A 20,432-nucleotide genomic window follows, 5' to 3' on the forward strand; every position below is an offset into this window, starting at 1 on the left:
AAATGTTCATTTCTCAGGAAATGAAAAATCTTTATGAAAAGAAAAATAATCAAAAACCTCAAAAATGGTGTTAGGTTTCCTAACAGCAACAAAATGTTGTTACTATTATACTACTATACTATATATACTATATATATATATATATATATATACTAACAATAATGATAATAATTATACTTTTTGTAGTAAAAGTTCCATAAAGTTGTTGTGCACAAGGTCAAACCACTGTAATAACACACTGCTATTTTAACATACAGCCACATCAATGTCCTCTGAAGGGTTAAGTCATTACAACATAGGAGGGGGGGGGGGTTATTCTGCAGTCAGACTATGATGAAAACCAGAGAGAGAGAGAGAGAGAGAGAGAGAGAGAGAGAGAGAGAGAGAGAGAGAGAGGGAGAGAGGGAGAGAGAGAGAGAGAGAGAGGGAGAGAGAGAGAGAGGGGGAGAGAGAGAGAGAGAGAGAGGGAGAGAGAGAGAGAGGGAGAGCGAGGTATATTACGCCACAGATTCTTCAGTTATGAGGCAACACAGAGCGGTGACAACCTCAAAGTTCTGAAACCAACTCTCGCTGCCCACACGCGCCCAGTGGTGCACGTGTGCACATGAGTGTGTGTGTGTGTATACGTGTGCATGTGCGTGTGTGCGTGTCCGCACACGCACGCGTGTGTGTGTGTGTGTGTGTGTGTGTGGTTAGGGTTAGGGCGGTGTGACCACATACTGTACGTTGTCCCCAGAGCCCTCAGTTCTTCCAATAACACCAGAGGCCGGCCATTAAAGAGCACATATGAGTAATGATGTAATGATACGGTTGCTAACCGTTACTTTTCAGGACTCCATTTCAAAAGAAGCAAAAACAAATAGCAAGCTCAAAACGACAAGCTCAGAAACGCGTCGCTGTATGACGAAGTATTAACCAGTTAAAGCATCTGAAAGCATCTGAGACAATTTAGATTTCAGTGCTGGCAATTCAAAAATAGCACAAAGTGTGAAAAATGTTGATTAATTCCGAATTTATTAGATGAATTAAAAAGTTTGAAAACTACTGATTTAGAATCGGCCACAGCTCTTAACCCATTACAACCTGGGAAAGCATCTGTGTCATTTTAGAGTTATACAGTAGCACATTAGTTGGCTATTCAAAAATAGCAGATATACAAGCTCATAACGCTCACAGTGCATCGTGATGCGACACATTCTGCATAGTGAGTACTTTCTACTTTTGGTACTTTAAGTACATTTTGATGCCAATACTTTTGTACTTTCACTCAAGTACACTTTGAATTCCGGACTTTTTTACTTGTAAAAGAGTAGTTTTACATTGCAGTATTGATAGTTTTAATTAACCCATTCAGGCCTGACATCGAAAAAAGAAAAAAAACCTTCTAAATCATGACTTTGATGATTTTCGGAAAGATTTGAGGCACATTTTAACGACTTTTCAAAAATAGCAGACCTACAAGTTCATAGCGCGCCACTCAGTGGCGCGCTATGAGCTTGTAGATCTGCTATTTTTCAATAGCTAAAATTATAACATAATGTATGTAACCACCAAAAGGGGTTCCCGGCTCAAAATGGGTGAAGTAAATCATTTGAGTACTCTTCCCACCACTGACTGTGTATATATACCTTAGTGGTGACGTCCAGGCAGGCTCCCTGGTCCAGCAGTGCGGCGGCCACGTCCTTGTGTCCCTCCCTGGCGGCCAGGTGTAGCGGGGTGTAGCCGGAGCTGGTGATGGAGTCTGGACACGCTCCGTTAGCCAGGAGCTGGAGCACGATGTCCGGCTTCCCCAGGCGACTGGAGATGTGCAGCGGGGTCTGGTCGTCCTGGAGAACACAACAGTAAGGGGTCCTTGCAGACTGATACGTTTGTTCTGATGTTTCTCATGCGTTTTTTATGCCGTTTACAGTATTTCTTCTTTTTTCTTTTTGGTATTCAGACAGCCAGCAATGGGTAGAACGCTCCCAAAAAGAATGTAGTCTCTGTGACACATCTAGGGCCTGCAATCTGCATTCAAAGATGTTCCTAGAAGCTTTGTCATTGGTCGGGAAAAAAAGAAACCCGGTCGCAGTGACTAACCAATCAGGAAGCAGACAGGCAAATCGACCAATGACAAAGCTTCTAGGAAAATCTATGAATGCAGATTGCGGCCCCTAGATGTGTCACAGAGACTACATTTTTTTTTTTTTTTTAAGATATTTTTTTGCGGCTTACGCCTTTATTGATTTTTTAAGGGATAGAAAGTAGGCTGACAGGAAACGGGAGAGAGATGGGGGGATGACATGCGGTAAAGGCCGTGTCGGGTCCGGGAGTCGAACCCGCGGCACACCGCGACTGGATCACCAGTCCGGTGCCCAGACCGTTACGCTACGGCCTGGGCCAGAGACTACATTTTTGTTGGGAGCGTTCTACCCATTGCTGGCTGTCTGAATACAAAAAAAACAATTAATTAAAAAGGTCATTATTATTGCTTATAGCAGCTAGATAAATGCTGGATAAATGCTTCGGATTACCATCATCACACTGGATTATCCTATTCTGCAACGTTTCACTTTGAAGCCGGAGGTCCTCCTCCTTGCTGAGCTGTCATTTAAAAACCCCCTTGTTAATTATTAATTAAAAACCCTTTCGTACCTGTTCACTAAGCGTGCTGCAACGTTTCTCTGATGGGATAATAAGTGGAGTCGGAAATTGTTTTATTTTTCTTCACCTATACATAATACATAATAGGCCTTGACGAGAATTTGGCCACATCTTCACTCTGATATGTTTTGCAAGTATAAACAACAACAGTGATTTGTATTTGACCATTTATTAAACCCTATAAGCTTTGTTGTCTGGGGGTCCCCCAGGGGTCTTTACTCGGTGTGTGTGTGTGTGTGTGTGTGTCCCCCCCCCCCCCCCCCCCCACAAAAATCTGTCCAATCGACCATGCATTTTGTGCTGTATTTAGTTGTGGGTGGTACTGTAGTTTGATGACAGCGTCCCCGTTTGTTTCCACAGTGGATAAACCAACGCATGAATATAAGAATTACGGAACTAATAACAGAGTCATTAGACACGTGTCCTCCTGAGACACACTCACTCCCCCACGGACAAACACACCCCAACATACATGCACCCAAACACTAACTGTATAATTACTGTGTCATTTGGCACAGACAAACGCTCACGCATGCGGGCACCGCGAGCGAGCGCACGCACACACACACAATCACATACACAGGCTTCGTACCTTGGCTTTGGCGTCCACTCTGGCTCCATTCTGGACCAGGTATCGAACCACCTCCGACTGTCCTGCTCTGGCAGCCATGTGGAGCGCTGTCTCTCCGCGCTGACACACACACACGCAGGCACACACATTCACACATACATTCACACACACACAAACACACACACACACACGCACACACGCACGCACACACGCACACGCACACGCACACGCACAGATGTTAGAAAATGCAAATGAATAAGGAAGTATCGAGTACACACATGTTATACTGTACGCGCACACAAGACGCTTCTTGCCAGAACTAACTAACTACAGTAACTACTAACTAACCAACCAACTAACTAATTCACATTCTGTCCAGAAAGTTAAGTAAGTATTTCTGTCCTTCTTTTTATCTCACAAACACGCCGAAACCAATTCCAAAACTTGTGTTACTTCCAAAACAAAGTCAGCCACGACCATACCTATGCTCACTGCCTATTTCTGTCTCTGCTGTGCCTCTGAGCTGATGTGAGCAGTCAGACAGACAGACGGACAGACGGACGGACGGACAGACAGAAGGGGAGATTGAAGGAGAGAGAGCGAGAGACAGACTCACAGACACAGAGGGACCCCGGACTCCCCCCCTGCTCTGCTTTGCTCACCATAATGACTCGCCTAATACCCCGTTTCTACGGTAACGTGGCCACAGACACACCGCGTGGGCGACCGAGCGGTTAGGGTTGAACAGTTGAGTGCATGTTATGCTCTCTCTCTCTCTCTCTCTCTCTCCTGTCCCTCCATCACATTATTCCAGTTGTGCTAACTCTTGCTCTCCCCTTTTTCCTCTCTCTCCCCCTCGTCAACAGACCAGTATCTCTCACCCGCTTTCTCTCCTTTCTCCACCCTCTCTTTCTGTTCCTGTCTCTCCCTCCCTTTCTTCCTTTACCCCCCCCCCCCCCCCCCCACGACTACCCCCTCTCCTTTTCTCTGTGGTTTGGAGAGTTAAGCTAACAGGCTGATTGGAGCGTTATTGGACTGTGGGCGTGCACTGACAGGCTAACAGCTTAAGCTCGTGTGCTTGTAAGACTACGATGTCATCGGCACAGTGTTGATTTTGATTTAGTTGAGTCGTAGTCTTCTGAATGAAATCATTCATTTAGTTTTACTCATATTTTAGTCATCTGAAAAGTTTTAGTGTCAGTCAACTTTTAGTCGACTAAATATTTTAGTCTACGAAATCTACAGTTGATTTTGTCGACAAATGTAGGCATCGTATGTTAATGGCTGATTTTACAATTTAACAATCAATACAATAACTGTAGAGATTCTATTGGATATATTCTCCACTATTCCCTCCCTAACATTTTAGTCTAGTTTTTATTTGCTGGCAGAATTGTTAATATATTTAGTCTTAGTTTCAGTCATCATAGCTTAATTTCTATTAATTCCTTTATTCAGTTTTCGTCAGTGAAAAAAGGTAGTCAACGAAAGATTTTCTTTCTATACAGTGTATATATGCATATGTGTGTGTATATATATATATATATATATATATATATATATATACGCTTCATCAATCAATCGAAAAAGTAATCAATCGAATAATTGGTAAGATAATTGATTATCGAGAAATTCGTGCACATCATTCTACTCCTACGTTTTTGGATGTTTAACCCATAGACTGACACCACGCTAGACAGGAACAAATGTCACATCCGGTTTTAGCCCGGGGTAAGAATTTTCTATGGCTGCCAATGCAACTTGGTCCAATCCTTAATCACATACGGACAAACAACTATGCCGATAATATCTAACTTGCGGAGGTAGCGTGCCTTGTCCACGGGCAACAGATCTTTCAACGTATGGCATTGCAAATACGTTTGATAATCGCTACTCTGCGCAATATTGTTTTGGAAATGCCGCAAATTGCATTGCAGTGAACGAGAGCAAATCACAACTTCCCCCGGGGGTGGGCGGAGTCACAGCTTGAAGCTCTGAATACGCGCCGTGGTGTCAGTCTATTTAGGCCTGACGTCAAAATTAAAAAAAACGTTTTCTAAATCCTCCAGTTTTCTGAAATAAATATTTTCACGATTTTTCAAAAATAGCAGACCTACAAGCTCGTAGCGCGCCACTCGGTGGCGCGCTATGAGCTTGTAGATCTGCTATTTTTCAATAGCTAAATGATAACAATGTTTAAAACACCAAAAGGGGGTTCCCACCCAGATTTTGTGCCGAGGTAAGGGAAGCAGCCAGACAGGACATCATAATATATCGACAACCAAGTCGAGTCATGTCAGTGTCGCGGTCGTTGCAGGAGAGACTCACCACGTTGGTCGTGTTAGGCGAAGCGCCGTGATTGGTCAGCTGGCTGACGATGTTCTCGTGCCCCATGAACGCCGCCACATGGATGGGAGTCAGACCGGACTGAGAGAGAGAGAGAGAGAGAGAGAGAGAGAGAGAGAGAGAGAGGGAGAGAGAGAGAGAGGGAGGGAGGGAGAGAGAGAGAGTGGTGGGTAGAGCAAGAGGGGGAGAAAGAGAAGAACAAATGATAAATGAAAAGTGAAATGCACTGTCACTAGCAAAGTGTGCCCACATATTATGAGTGATTCTACACTCTATCATCTCTTTGGCATATTACAATTTACAGCATGTTCAGTAATCCAGTCGTTTTGGCCTCGCACAGCCAGCCTGAATCTTGCAATGCTCCGTTTTTTGCTATACGTGATATTAGCCTGGAACACATCCCTGTAGAATCAACTGAGCAGCTGGAAGTCAGACCAATAAGCAAACTATTGCTCGAGCTTTAGATGATGACAACAACGACCATGACTGCACTTGAAGAGGCCAGTCCATGTTTCTATATAGAAATAGTTGAGGCTACTTCTGGATCCGGTGGGAGTTTGATTCACCCGTCGAGTTTTCGTCGCTGCGGTTACAGTGGCTCTGACTGGTTAAACCCTGATCCAATCGACTACTTACATCGACGGAGTATAACGCAACCCGAGCAAATGTCCACAGAGCCTTGCCAGAACGCGACGAGCGGAAACAAAATCTGGGGGCTGACTTTGCAAGGCTCCCATTCCTTATACCACCCGTACATGGACCGTTTCATTTTGGTAAAAGAAAAAAGATGTGATTTTAGAACATAACCTTTTAGAGACTATGCATACGGTGAAATATAGTATGTGTACCGCCATCACATCAGATACTGTACCACTAATACAAAGACAAAGTTAGGATGTTTAATCAAAAACATTTGAGCTGTGCAGTCATTCTTTCTGAGGACAGATCTTTTCACACAGTGTTTACAGTACTGTGGCTTGGAATGGGGAAGGTTGTGAACCAAAAAAAAGACAGAAGCATGTTCCGTCTGTGGTTGTTCTGTGCTGCTGCGGTGCTTTGGCATGTTTCACCGAGTTCAAAAGAAGGAAAAAGGTTCACTTCCTTTGGCCGCGCTCCTCTAAAAGCTCATTTGAAAAAAACATAAAATGAAAGAAAATGAAGATAGCGCTGACTGTGATGCTGCCAAGACACACACAAATGATAACGAGCATACAGACAGAAATACACATTCACTTGCCCACAAGTGAAGACACAGATACGGTATATACCCACAAATATGTAGACATGCAGGACTTACGCACGCGCACGCACGCACGCACACACACACACACACACACACACACACACACACACACACACACACACACACACACACACACACACACACACACACACACACACACACACACACACACACACACACACACACACACACACACACACACACACACACGTTCCTACCTCTGTGACAGCTTGTATGGAGGCTCCATGTTTGAGCAAAAGCTCCATCACTTTGACTCTGTTCTTCTTACAGGCGATGTGAAGAGGAGTGAAACCATTCTATGAAACGGAAAAAAACAAAGACCATCTGATGAAAAAAAGGACAGAACCAAAGTATACGGAACCAACAAACGCTCCGTGGTTCGCAGCCCGCCACGCGAGACTGTCGTGGAACCCTGGGGTCGGAAAATAGGTTTGTCTCTCCTTTTCCTGTCTGTCTTTTCAGCCTTCTGTCAGCTAACCAGACAAGCATGTGAGGGAAAGAGTTGGCTGTGTGGGCTTTAAAAAGTATGTTACATTGAAATGGATACTTTTCTTTACAACTCTCTCTCTCTCTCTCTCTCTCTGACTAGCCCCCCCCCTGCCCCTTGCTCTCTCCCTGGGTTTTGAGGTCTCTCTCTCTCTCTCTCTCTCTCTCTCTCTCTCTCTCTCTCTCTCTCTCTCTCTCTCTCTCTCTCTCTCTCAAGTCTTAACCACACCCATGCTGCTCCCATTACAGAACAGGGATGGCTGTCCTCTGCCAAGCAAAAGGCTGACAAAAAAAAGAATAATAATACTAAAAAAAGAAGAAAAGAAAAAAAGAAAAGAAAAATCAGTCAGCCTTTGTTTGCTCCCATTTTCTTTCAGCCTCTTCTTCCTTCTATATCCATTTCTCATCTGTTTCCTATTCTTTTTCCTATAGTTCCCTCTCTCCCCCTCCCCTCTCTCTGTCTCTGTCGTTACAGGCGATAATTGCCAAAAATAACAGAAAGAAGGTATACAGCAGGGCTTAAGTGGTTAATTTAATTGTTCTAGTGAAAGGCTAACATACAGTACTGTGCACACAACACCCCATATGGTGGAGTAAATGGTGCTTTCGTCGCGCCAAGCTTCTCTTTCTGCAAGGACACCCGAAGGAATGAACGAATGAATGAATGAATGAATGAATGAATTTGGCTCTGACAAATTCCGGTGTGCCGACAACAAGAGCAACCTCTCGTCTTCCCTCCCTCCCTCGCAAACTCAAAAACCCCACTCCTCAGCCACTCGACTCTCCTCCATGCAGAGGTGTAATTTCAGAAAGACATTACTTTACTAAATGCACTTAGTTACTTTCCACCACTGTGCCCTCCCTTCCCACCCTTCCACCCCCTCCCACCACTCTCTCCCTCCGTCCGTCCGTACCAGGGCCTTGGCGTTGGGGTTGGCCCGCTTGTCCACGATGACCTTGGCCACCTTGTAGTGGCCGCAGTGCGCGGCCACGTGCAACGCCGTCAGGTAGTCGTTGGTGACGTCGTCCACGGGCGCCTCGTGGTGCAGCAGCAGCTGCACGCAGTTCAGGTGGTCGCCCTGCGTCGCCATGTGCAGCGGAGACAGCCCGTTCTGGAAGGAGAGAGGAGGGAGAGGGGGCAATCAATCAATCAATCAATCAATCATGTGCAGCAGGGACAGCCCGTTCTGGAAGGAGAGAGAGGAGGGAGAGGGGGGGAAATCAAAGATGCTATTCTATAGGGCATATAGATGCTATTATCACAGACCAGCTGACAGCATGGCTGGGGAGTGGGGGGGCAGGGGTGCGTCGCGGTCGCGCATAATCGTGCCAAGTAGCCTACCCGCTGCTATGTTATTATTATGTCATGGACATAAATGACACCAGGGATGCCATAGTGTTGTACAACTGACTGCAAAATTTCCATTTTCCAGCCATTAAGTTGCAAAAAATAATAATTTGAGGACCCCCCCAAAATAATTTGGCAACCCCCTGAGGGGTCGCGACCCACGGGTTGAGAACCCCTGCTATAGAGCACCGAAGTCTGGGTTGCGTTTTTTTTCTAACCCCCTTCTGAATGCCGATAGACTTATCTTATATTGCGTCAAATAAGAACTCGCCTGGGGTCCACCTATGCTTTCTAATCTATGGCATAGGCAGCTCCCGGCAGGATCTGCCGGGAGAATCTAGACGCAGCTGCGACATGAGACTAATTAATTAGAGCGACAGTGAGAGAGAGGAGTGTGTGTGTACGTGTGTGCATGTGTGCGTCAATTTAACAAAGGTGCAGACAATCAGAAATCAGCAGAGTGATCGACTTTTTTTTTTCTCCCTGGAAATAAGAACGTCTGGGTTTCCGAGGCTAAATAAAAACTGACTGCGTGTTGAAACAAATTATCGTGGCGGTGTGACTCGTATGGATATGAAGCATCAACTGACGACGAGAAATCGCTAATGTTACTGCCCGCTGATGTAGTACAATTTTCGCTAGAGATAAGAGTGACTGACTGTTGTAAACGATAAAAGGGCCCTCCCCCAGAGAACGTTGGTTTGTTTTGGACCACAATTCTTATATGAGACGATTTTAAGAAACCCAATGTTATACTCCATAGATAAAAAGTTCTGCGAACCAGGGGATGAATGAGTGACATCATAGCCTTCTGTGCTCTATGAGGTCACAGAGGACACACAGTGAGGGAATAAACTTGTCTCTCGCATATAGGTTTGAACACCTGCATAGTATTGTAATTGGTTATCTGGTAAAGCTTTGTATACATGGATATTATATGCTGGGTTCCTTTTACCGTGGCTCATCAAGTGCTTCTCATTGCCTGATGTGTACTTTGACATACGACAGTGTTCTGTGCCCAAAATAGCAGACCTACGATCTGACAACAATTGAGACACGTTCTGAGATTGTAAATCTGCTATTTTTTTTATAATAATCTAGTTATTAGCCCAAGTGTAACGACCAGTGAGGCAGTGTTTGTGTGTACGCTATAGAGTTCTGTCTGAATCGTCATTGTTTTGTGCTGCAGGCGAAATTTGCTGAAGTTGAAGAAAATGTCAATGACTTTGCCACCTCCAGTCACATCGCTTCCGCTCACCTATTTGTTGTGACCTTTATACTTTTGTGAATTGCTTCACTTTCACTGTGAAATTTACAGTCAATGGATCAATGCCAGAAATTGTTGTTGATGGCCACGCACGTCGTTCCCAAACTTTATAGCCTGTCCCAAAAGAGAAATTAGACAGATCTACAAACGCGTCGCTTCGCACCGCCATATGAGCTATTGAGCTTGTAGACTGGCTGTTTCACTACTTCTTAAACATTTGTTTTCTTAGATATTTATTTTCGTAAATGTTTTGAAATGTTATAATAATTAACAAAACAATGTGGGAAGCAAATAGTTAAAGGACCCAAAACAAATGTGTCCACGACCCACAAATGGGAACCAGTGCTTTAAAGGTTTTATGACATTCATTTTCATTTCTTTTTCTTTTTTCTTTTAGGTTTTATGACCTCAATTACACCCAAAAAACCTGAACTTTGAACATTCAGTGGATTTTCTGTGGTCTGAAGTTTTCTTTGGGGTTTGGAAGCCTTTTGAGCTACAATGAAAACAGGCATGCTGGCAAATCCCATTGACATATATGGGATTTGCAGGATCTTACATCACAATCTGCCGGCAAATCAGAGCACCTGTTTGAGCCAGAAAACCCCAGATCACAGAAAATCTACTGAATGTTAAAAGTTCATGTTTTTTGGGTGCAATTGAGATTAGAAAACCTACAAAAAATAAGAACAATTCCAAAACCTTTTTTTTAATGTCACAATCCCTTTAAAGAACGGTCTCGTGCATGGACATGCACAGGGAGTAGCGAGGGAGACTGTATTTTAGATGTGTACCTTGGTCTTGGACAGTATGGGAGCAGGGAGACTGTATTTTAGATGTGTACCTTGGTCTTGGACAGTATGGGAGCTCCTCGGTCCAGCAGCATCTCCACCACCTGTTCATGTCCACTCCTGGCTCCACAGTGCAGCGGTGTCAAACCATCCTACAGGACACGTGGACACACAACAACAGTTACAGACCAGTCACCTGACGGTGGCCATGTTATCATACTCGACGGGGGGTGGGTTGGTTTCCCACCAACTATCATCAGAACACCTCGTCATATTCATGACATGACCACAGTGGACATATGAAATCATTATGTTGACAAAGACTGGAGCTTGTTTATTTACTGTATCTGTACCACTCCACTACTTTTACCACTCCACTACTTTTATCACTCCACCAGTCAGCCAGCTCTACCAGTTTGCTGCTATGTATCTTATTTCTAACCTATAATGTTTTCAGATACATATTTTAGCATGCTGATTAATTTTAAAACGAGTAATGTCTGGGTGTCATCTTGAATGAGATTAAAAACATTCTGTAATCAACAACAGCTGTGTTTGGATGACCGTATGTGTAGATATGGGAAACAAAGGTGAATGAAATCAAGCTTCATTTTCATTCATGCAACACTCGCCATGTCATCACGCATCACGTTTTTGTTCAAAGGAAGTAATTAAAATTGGCTTTTTATGGACTTTTGATATAAAAAAAATACACAAAGATGGACATTTTCCCATTGTTTTGGCATCCAATCCATTGTCCAATCCAATCTAAAAGTGTGTATTTTTCATTTCACTAGGTCTTTAAAGGATTCTTCCATCAATTACACATCCCATGGAGACTTGAATTCATGGGTATATTTTGTCGCAATCCTAAGCCAAAAATGTGATAACCAGCTGCATTCCCTATGGAGCCACAAAGAGTCTCCTTTGTGTCTCCATGGGGAACCACTGCTGGTCATCAAATAATTGGCTTAGGAATGCAACAAAAACGAAAACCTGAAAAAATGTATTATGTATTTGTCCGCCGACCCCATCTCTTAAATATCCACCAGAAGCAAATATCTAAGTTGAAAATGCTCGCTTTAAAAAAATACATATTACATTAAAAGATTTGCACAAATATTCAAGATTTATGAATAGCCAAAGTAGAAAATAATGATTAAAGTGGTAAAAATCAATTTTACCACTAGGTTATAGAGAGCAGAAAGAATCAATAATACATTGTCTTGGTAACCTGACTGTAGAAAGCAACTCATCAGCATTAATTATTATTGATTCTGAACTGAATTTCAATGCGCACATGAATCACAATAATCAGGCTACCAAGACCGCCATTTTTCATCTTAGAAACATTGCACAAATTAGAGGCTATCTGTCATTAAACGATAACAAAACGCTGATCCACGCTTTTGTTTTCAATGCTCTTTTTTCTGGCCTGCCAATTTGCCAAAGAAAATAATTGACAGACTACAAATTCTCCAAAATGCGTCAGCTAAAGTTTTAACTAAAACTAAGATCAGAGAACATATCACTCCAGTTTTAGCCTCATTGTTTTTTAGGATTGGTTATAACATTATTGTACTTGTTTATAAAGCTCTTAATGGTCTTGCACCTTCTTATCTCCACGACTGCTTGCCTAGATATGCCCTTAACCGTCCCCTCAGGTCCGCCATTGCTGGCCTGTTTGAAGTGCCTGAAAAATTGACTACTAAAAATATCGTGAGGCAGCATTCTGCTTGTACGGGTTGACGGCCTGGAATAAACTCCCGCTACAGCTCAGACAGGCACCCTCTGTAGACATCTTTAAGACACAGCTTAAGACCCACCTATTCAGTTTTTGAGTGCTTTCTGCAGTTTTATGTTTGCAATTGTTAATGTTTGCTATTGTTTTATTGTTTTTACTGCCTGCCTGTTTTTTTTGTTGATTTTTTTCTGTTCTGTAAAGCACGTTGTGCTGCATTTATGTATGAAAGGTGATATATAATGTAAATAAAGTGTATTATTATTATTATTATTAGTAGTAGTAGTAGTAGTAGTAGTATTAGTAGTAGCAGTAGTATTTTCTTTCCTGATTTTAATGGGTTAAAAAGTCCAAGCGGTGGATTACCCACTGTCACTGCAGAGATGTTATATTTAGCAAGACACTGCTCTGTGGTTCTGTGTTATTTTGCACCTTGACCATTCCAAAATCCTCCGTCTTCCGACTCTTCCCTCTTGAGCCTGCTGTGCGTGCATGTGTGTTTGTACCTTGGTCCGTGCGTCTATCTGTGCGTGCATGTGTGTTTGTACCTTGGTCCGTGCGTCTATCTGTGCGTGCATGTGTGTTTGTACCTTGGTCCGTGCGTCTATCTGTGCATGCATGTGTGTTTGTACCTTGGTCCGTGCGTCTATCTTGGCCGATCTCTCCAGAAGGAGTCGCACCATGTTACTGTTCCCTCGCTTGGATGCCACGTGCAATGGAGTGATGTCATTCTGTGGAGAGAGACACACGCATGCACGCATTATATATCAATTTACAATTTAGGCATTTAGCAGACTTACACAGTAAGCAGAAATCTGCTTATTTATCATAAGTTCGTAACATAAGAAAAGCTTATGCGCACGCATGCACGCACGCACTCACGTCTCACGCACACACCAAACTCAGAAATTTTAAAAATAAAATACAAACTTGAATGCTAGTTGATGAACAATCATAACTTTTAGATTTTTTTAATTGTTTCCACACAGTTTTAAGCCCCACGTTGACTTTAGATGTCGATCAGACGTATCGGTATGGGCAGATATGGCTGATGTGGTGATGTTCCCATCATTGCAAGGTATGTGTTGACGCTTGGATCAACATGGTCTCTGCATCTCAATACATTCCAGTGTTTGGAACATTTCATTCTCTGGTCAGAGAAACATGAATCATTCATAATGGAGAGAGACTGGGGACAATACTGTAGTAGGGCAGGGCTGCATGGCATGCACAGCTCACTAGCCCCCTCCGCAGGTGAGTCAATGAACTGATGTAAACAGCTCCACTGCTCTCACCACGGACTTGACTTCCGATCATGCATACACACATTTCGTGTTTCCTTTAGGTTGGGTTCCCAGAGATAAAAAGAAATAAAGATCTCATGGGGGTCTGTGGCCTAATGCATATCAAACTGGGGGTCCTTGATAATAAAAATAAAAGTCTCAGAATCAGTGTTTCAAGGAATTTCTAGGATCCCTATAACTCTATGAGTGTGTGCAAATGGGCCTGTGAGGGACCATTTGGGTTAAACCGGTTTGGTTATTTTCCCCGCCATCGGTTCAGTGAAAGCACCAAGGTTGCAAGAATCTAGAACGGAACCAGTTCTAGAACCAAAGTTATTTAGTTGAAAAAGACCTGTTCGGGTCCATTGGGGAACCCACGCAAGAAACCCTGAGGCTGGTTCCCTGGACCCCACTTTGAGAACCACTGGTCTGGCGGTATGAAGAAGATCCAGAGGGTGTGTGTAGTTTATGTGACGAGGAGGAGGAGGAGGAGGTACCTACCCTGGCCTTGAAGTCCACTGCTGCCCCTCGATTAAGCAGGAGCGTCGCTACGTTTATGTTCCCATAGTGAGATGCAATGTGGAGAGGCGTAAAACCACTCTGAGAGAGAGAGAGAGAGAGACACAGAGATTAAATCAGAAGTCACTACTCGCTATCACCAAGCTCCCTCAGCCATTGAAAGCTCCCCCCCCCCCCAGCATGTTGCAACGGGCCACAAGCAAAGCATGATGGTATAATATAAGTAGCGGGCGTGATGCAGGCAGGAAATGTGGCAGCGCCTTGACCGTGAACAGGCCGTCTTGACAAATTTATCCTAAAATTAAAGCTCTAATCTGATAGAAAAAATGAACACACCGAAGGCCTAGTGATTAACGTACCATATTAGCAGCCTGAACAGCGACTCACAGGTTTTATTCCCGAGCCTGACAAACCTTTGCTGAATTTCACTCCCGACCAGATATCTCCTCTAAACGATACAGGCTTTCTGTCCTAGCAGTAAAAATGAGAGCCAGTTTGAGTCCCGGGTAGGACATACATCTTACAGATTGTAGCTTGAAAAGGTATGTCTTGCGTCAGTTTAGGAGTTGTCAATTGCATTCTCTACACAAAATGTAGTTTTTTAAAACATCCTCAAAACTGTGTGCAGAAGACAACTACTGTAAGCAGATTAGCAATAGTAGCTACTGTTGCTGTTGGACAAAAACTAATCTTTCCTTATGTTAAGATGTATAATTAACCACATCTCAAACAAACACATGTTATGAATCTAACATTACACAATGTTCCCTTCATTGCCACAAACTTTTCATCCAAAAAAGAGAGAAAAGACAGGTGTGCCATTCAAAATGCATCTACCTGACTGTCAGTATCAGTAAACCTATGGTAGCATTTTCTCTATGACCTCTGAAGCTCTCAGATAATTCCACCTAAGGTTGTGTTAGTTAGTTAGTCTTACAGTCATTGTGGTTTGGGAACATGATCATGTCTCACCTAAAGGGCAAAAGAGAACGTTAATTTCTCCGGGATAGTAAACGACTCAGGGTTTAGTCGAATGTCGACACTAATATTGACCCGCCAGGGTATGTTCATAGTCGTTTTGCATTAAGATGAAGTGGCATTAAGTGGCATTAAGATGAAGTGGAACTCAAACAAGCAATCACTGTGTGCACAAAATCAGTGTGAAGTGTTATTCATAGTCTAATATGTTCGGCGGTGAGGTGACCACCGAACTACAACATGACGTCACTGAGCCGCGGTGAAGAGCAAACCACCGCTCTCCCCAGCCCTTCTCTCTGTTTTTACTCACCACCGCTCCACGTTATTACAGCTCCAGTGGTCACCTCACCACCGGAGCAGTGGTCACCTCACCACCGGAAATCCAGACTATGAATAGGCCTTAAGTCATCATGAACCCTCATGATGATAATGTCAGTTGATAATGTACAGATTGCTTGATTTATCTTTTGATTATTACAATGAATACAACAAGCCTCATGTGCATATCACCAACATACAGTAGCAAGCCAACTTTAGTAAACAACCAGAGTGCCCTGACTAATATTACAACTAATGCTAGAATCACCATATATCACATACATACAGACAACACAGACCAAAAGTAATAGTTATACATCGTTTCTGTCCGGAGGAATCCTCAAAACATAACTCCAAAATGTAAATTTTTCAGGAAATGAAAAATATATATCTTTAAGGAAATTAAGAAAACCATATATTTTTTAAACGATGCAATACTGCCTCATCAAAGTTGGTGTTGTGACTTTAGATATTGTCAATGACTTGCATGAGAAGGAGAGAGGTGGTGGAGTTAGTTGTTTTAGCAGACAGTTTGAGGGTCCAATGGAGTCAAGAGGTTTTGTCCAATGCATTTACTACTTTCCATTGGTTTGATATTTTCGAAACAACACACAGACGTAAAGGGTTTGATGAGCTGACAAAGATGTAACTTACACATCGAAACGTTGTCACTTTTTACTTGCACCCTGTTATAATAAACCAAGGGCCTAAATCGTCTGAGCTGCTCCAGTGCCTTCTTGTTCAGACGTAAAGGGTGTTCAACAGCACTGATTTTTTCAAAAACCTCAAAAATTGAGTTATGATGTTTCCTCCAGACAGCAACGACATATTACAGACATCAACTACAACTAGATGAAGTGCCCCTCGGGGCACAGGTCTCCACCAGGGCAGGTCAGGTTGTGGCCTCCTGGTGGCGCTATAATAGGCCAATGTGAAAAGGGTTTTTTCTTCTTATGCCTTGGATGGCAATTAGCCCTTCACTAAGTCCCTCCCCAACCCATCCTTGTCTTTTTATATATATATATATATATATATATATATATATATATATATATATATATATATATATAATATACATATATATATAATTTTTATCCCATGATTTTGCAACCCACTTTTTTTCACCCAGTGTCAATTATCTAATGTAATCCTGGGCGCTACACTTCCTCTGCCAACCTGGGGACTGACCTCATGCTTCCTTCTATCCTTTTATGCATGAGGAGTCCAAGCTGCTTCTTTTCACCTGACAGGGGGGAGTTTCACCAGCCAAGCGTAGCCCGTGGAAGAAACACGTTATTCCGACCAGTTCCTTTCCCCTCCATCAGGCGCCCCGGCTGGCCAGGGGGAGGTAGTTTTAGAGACCAGGATTACTGCATGTTTTTGTGAGGGTACCTACCCTAGGGGACACGGGGAGAACATGCAAACTCCACACAGAAAGGCCCTTTCGCCAACCCCGCCTCGGGTATGGGCACTGATGACGTGGAGGAGAGAACACGCCGCCAGCACCCACAGCCTCCCCAGCGGGAATCGAACCCAGGGCCACCGTGCCCCTCAACCCATCCTTGTCCAATAGGCACGTTAGCAGCGAAGAAAGCTTGACCTGCATAGCAACCGTTGCTAAAATATTTGGATTGGCATTGGACAATCACTTTTTGGGATGGGATTTAGTGAAGGGCTAATTGGATGATTTGAGGCATTTTGTTCCAAAAATGTGTTTTGCAAAACATATAACATATATAATGCTACAACAGGCCAATGTGAAAAGGGTGGGATATATTCCTCACCCTAGTAGGAAAGTCTGTGAAAGATTTCACGTAAATTGCACACTGCGTTCATGTTTTGAGGCTTTTTGTTCAAAACGGGCCAATCCTGCCAACTTTGAAAGCCAATGTTAGCCAATTAGGATAAAATATGAAATATCAGACAAATCCGGCTTGAACACATGACTATAGAGATAGTGTGTAACGATTTGGACAGAACAGAATATAAAAAAATGTGTTTTTCAAAAGTCGGCCTCCTGGTGGCGCTATAACAGGCCGTTCTGGACAGAGGTTCATCATTGGCATCCAGGGAGTGTTTGGCATCAACCGGGTTAACGGTGCCGGAGATTAGTTGTACACAGACGGACGGACACACACACACACACACACACACACACACACACACACACAAACACACACACACACACACACACACACACACACACACACAGACGGACAGACACACACACAGACGGACAGACACACACACACACAAGGACGGACAGACACACACACACGGACGGACAGACACACACACAAGGACGGAGTGCAAAACATACTCTCTCCCCATGCCTTCGGCCTGGTGGAGACAACTAAGGACAGGGCGAAGGGTAGGTTAATAATAATACAAATGTTAGGGTTAATATTAATTATACTTGTATGTTACAAACAACAGATTTACCAACACATCTAATGTTGGACAACATAGCTGGTAGCTGAATTAATAATGCTGAATTAAGATGCACTGGGCATTTGACAAGTTGTATACAATATATACAGTAGGTATACTATTGGAAAAGAGCAGAGCAACTGAACAGAGACTTTCCAGCTCACAACGCGTTACATCGCGACACGTTGTGGATTATTTTTTAATTATGATGGCAGGGGTTGTAGTGCACATGAATGTTTTGTAGCCAGTGGTGTAGTCTACCGCTATACGCTACAGTACGGTATATACGTAATATGCCGTGCCGAGGTTTTGGGGAAAAAAGCGTACACTGTCTAGTGTCTGCTAATCATTTCATCCATTGACCACGTGCAAGTGTATAGCCTATAGACCGATTCACAGAGGGGTGCCCTGGGCGCGGCCATTACTGAGGTGTAATCCATGGAGCAGGTGCTCCGTAGGCCAGGTGTAGCTAATCAGTGCTGCTGCACTCAATGGTACACCTCAGTAATGGCCGCACCCAGGAAACCCTCTGTGAATCGGTCTATACGCACACATGTCGCCTAGGCTACAGAACTGCTTGTAACAATTTCCCTTGTCATGCTATACAGCCCTGAGTGTTAACATCACTGAGAGTTATGTTTTTTACACTCTCAGGGTTAAATTTAAACTCAGGCTTTCACTGAGTACACACAACCAGAACTCAGTCAAAAAGTCTAATGCTGTTTTCCCATTATGTAAGATGTTTTCAGTTAAGTGAAGCAAGCCACCGGGCACAACAAGCAATGCAGGGTCCAAGTGCAGGGGAAGAGGTGAGGCAGTATCAACAACAGCAAAGCAAAAGCATCACAGCTAGGACTTAGCATTTAATGCTAGCAGCTTGGGGCCTTTGGCATGAAGTGGTGAACATGAGTGACCAGGAGAGGAGAGGATAAGAAGAGAAGAGGAGAGGAGAGGAGAGGAGAGGAGAGGAGAGGAGAGGAGAGGAGAGGAGAGGAGAGGAGAGGAGAGGAGAGGAGAGGAGAGGAGAGGAGAGGAGAGGAGAGGAGAGGAGAGGAGAGGAGAGGAGAGGAGAGGAGAGGAGGGGAGGGGAGGGGAGTGGAGGGGAGGGGAGGGGAGGGAGGGGGGAAGGAAGAGAAGAGAAGAGAAGAGAAGAGAAGAGAAGAGAAGAGAAGAGAAGAGAAGAGAAGAGAAGAGAAGAGAAGAGAAGAGAAGAGAAGAGAAGAGAAGAGAAGAGAAGAGAAGAGAAGAGAAGAGAAGAGAAGAGAAGAGAAGAGAAGAGAAGAGAAGAGAAGAGAAGAGAAGAGAAGTTTGGTGAAGTGAAGTGAAGTGGATTACGGATTAAGGAGGTATACCTCTGTTGTTCTATTCACCATCATCTAGAATGGGGCAGAGAGGGGTGAGGGTGGGGATGGGGTGGGGTAGGAGAGATGAAAGAGCAGGAGGAGGAGGAGGAGGAGGAGGAGGAGGAGAGAATGGGGTGGTTAGTGAACCACAGCAACCAAAAGATCAACATCAACAACATCAACCAAACGAACAACTGCATCACCACTATGGTTGCACCAGGCTGTAGGATGGGTGCGTGCAGGGAATAGGGAGGCAGGTGGCTTCAGATTCATGGTAACAGTGGACTGGAAGGCACAACTCTCCTTGAGATACAGCTACTGTATGTGCATGTCTGTTTAGTACAGAATGGTGAAGTCAAAGGTAAAAAAAAGGAAATGGTGAAGCTTTCTTAAGAACATTTTCACACCCTGTCCGCAACGCCTTTCCTGTACTTTCCTGTACTGTACAGTTTTTGAACCATGTGAGACTTCTGACAGTGAAAAAACACAATGGCACAGAACATCAAATGAGGGAGAAAGTACAGAAATAAATACATACACCTGCACTGACTCAATAACTTGGTGTTGTTTTGGCACAAAGTGGTTGATGGGTTGTGTAGTCCCTGTCCTATAGACAAAGACTATGACACATAGATCATTAGATGTTTATTTTTCAGGATTCAAATTCAAAAATAGCAAAAATAGCAGATCGACAAGCTCAAAACCGGGCTGCGTATCGTGCTTGGGATCTGCTATACCTCTGCACACCTAAACCTAACCTTAACCCATGTCTAACCAATGACTAGTCTAAACTAAGTATGCAACCCCAATTGAATGGCTGGGAAATGGAAATGAAGAGTTTACATAGTGCACATAGTACATGCATAAACTTTCCATAATGATTATATCTGGTTTCAGCATTCATTTATGATATATTTTCTCTAATATTAAGGTTATTTCAGTCAGTTTGTATTGGGGGTGGGAGGGGGTGCCGGGCGGGGGTCGCGAGCCAAAGCACTTCCGGGGTCCCCAGGCAAAAACGTTGAGAACCCGTGATTCAGAAGACATTTTGTAGAACGTGGTCTCAGGGTTAAAGACGAGCCTATACCTTGGACTCCACGTCGG

The 20,432-nt window shown here is 43.7% G+C and overlaps 1 protein-coding gene across 17 annotated transcripts in view; it reads right to left on the reverse strand.

Annotated features, from left to right (window-relative positions):
- The window catches only part of LOC310875129 (uncharacterized protein), an 86,026-nt gene extending 65,600 nt beyond the window's left edge, over positions 1 to 20,426 (reverse strand). For 15 of the 17 annotated variants that reach the window (XM_083788227.1, XM_083788226.1, XM_083788225.1 and 12 more), the window contains exons 1-10: positions 20,416 to 20,426; positions 19,338 to 19,361; positions 14,242 to 14,340; positions 13,090 to 13,188; positions 10,770 to 10,868; positions 8,225 to 8,422; positions 7,022 to 7,120; positions 5,543 to 5,641; positions 3,236 to 3,334; positions 1,629 to 1,826 (exon numbers count right to left, since the gene is read on the reverse strand). In XM_083788227.1, coding sequence (XP_083644353.1) covers positions 1,629 to 1,826; positions 3,236 to 3,334; positions 5,543 to 5,641; positions 7,022 to 7,120; positions 8,225 to 8,422; positions 10,770 to 10,868; positions 13,090 to 13,188; positions 14,242 to 14,340; positions 19,338 to 19,361 — 1,014 coding nt within the window. In that variant the 5' untranslated portion in view covers positions 20,416 to 20,426. The remainder of the gene's footprint in view (positions 1 to 1,628; positions 1,827 to 3,235; positions 3,335 to 5,542; positions 5,642 to 7,021; positions 7,121 to 8,224; positions 8,423 to 10,769; positions 10,869 to 13,089; positions 13,189 to 14,241; positions 14,341 to 19,337; positions 19,362 to 20,415) is intronic. The other 2 variants (XM_083788232.1, XM_083788231.1) reach the window with 1 other exon arrangement.
- Between the last annotated feature and the right edge of the window lie 6 nt (positions 20,427 to 20,432).

Source organism: Protomyctophum parallelum (genome assembly GCF_964188405.1).
Source record: "Protomyctophum parallelum genome assembly, chromosome: 17".
NCBI lineage: Eukaryota > Metazoa > Chordata > Actinopteri > Myctophiformes > Myctophidae > Protomyctophum > Protomyctophum parallelum.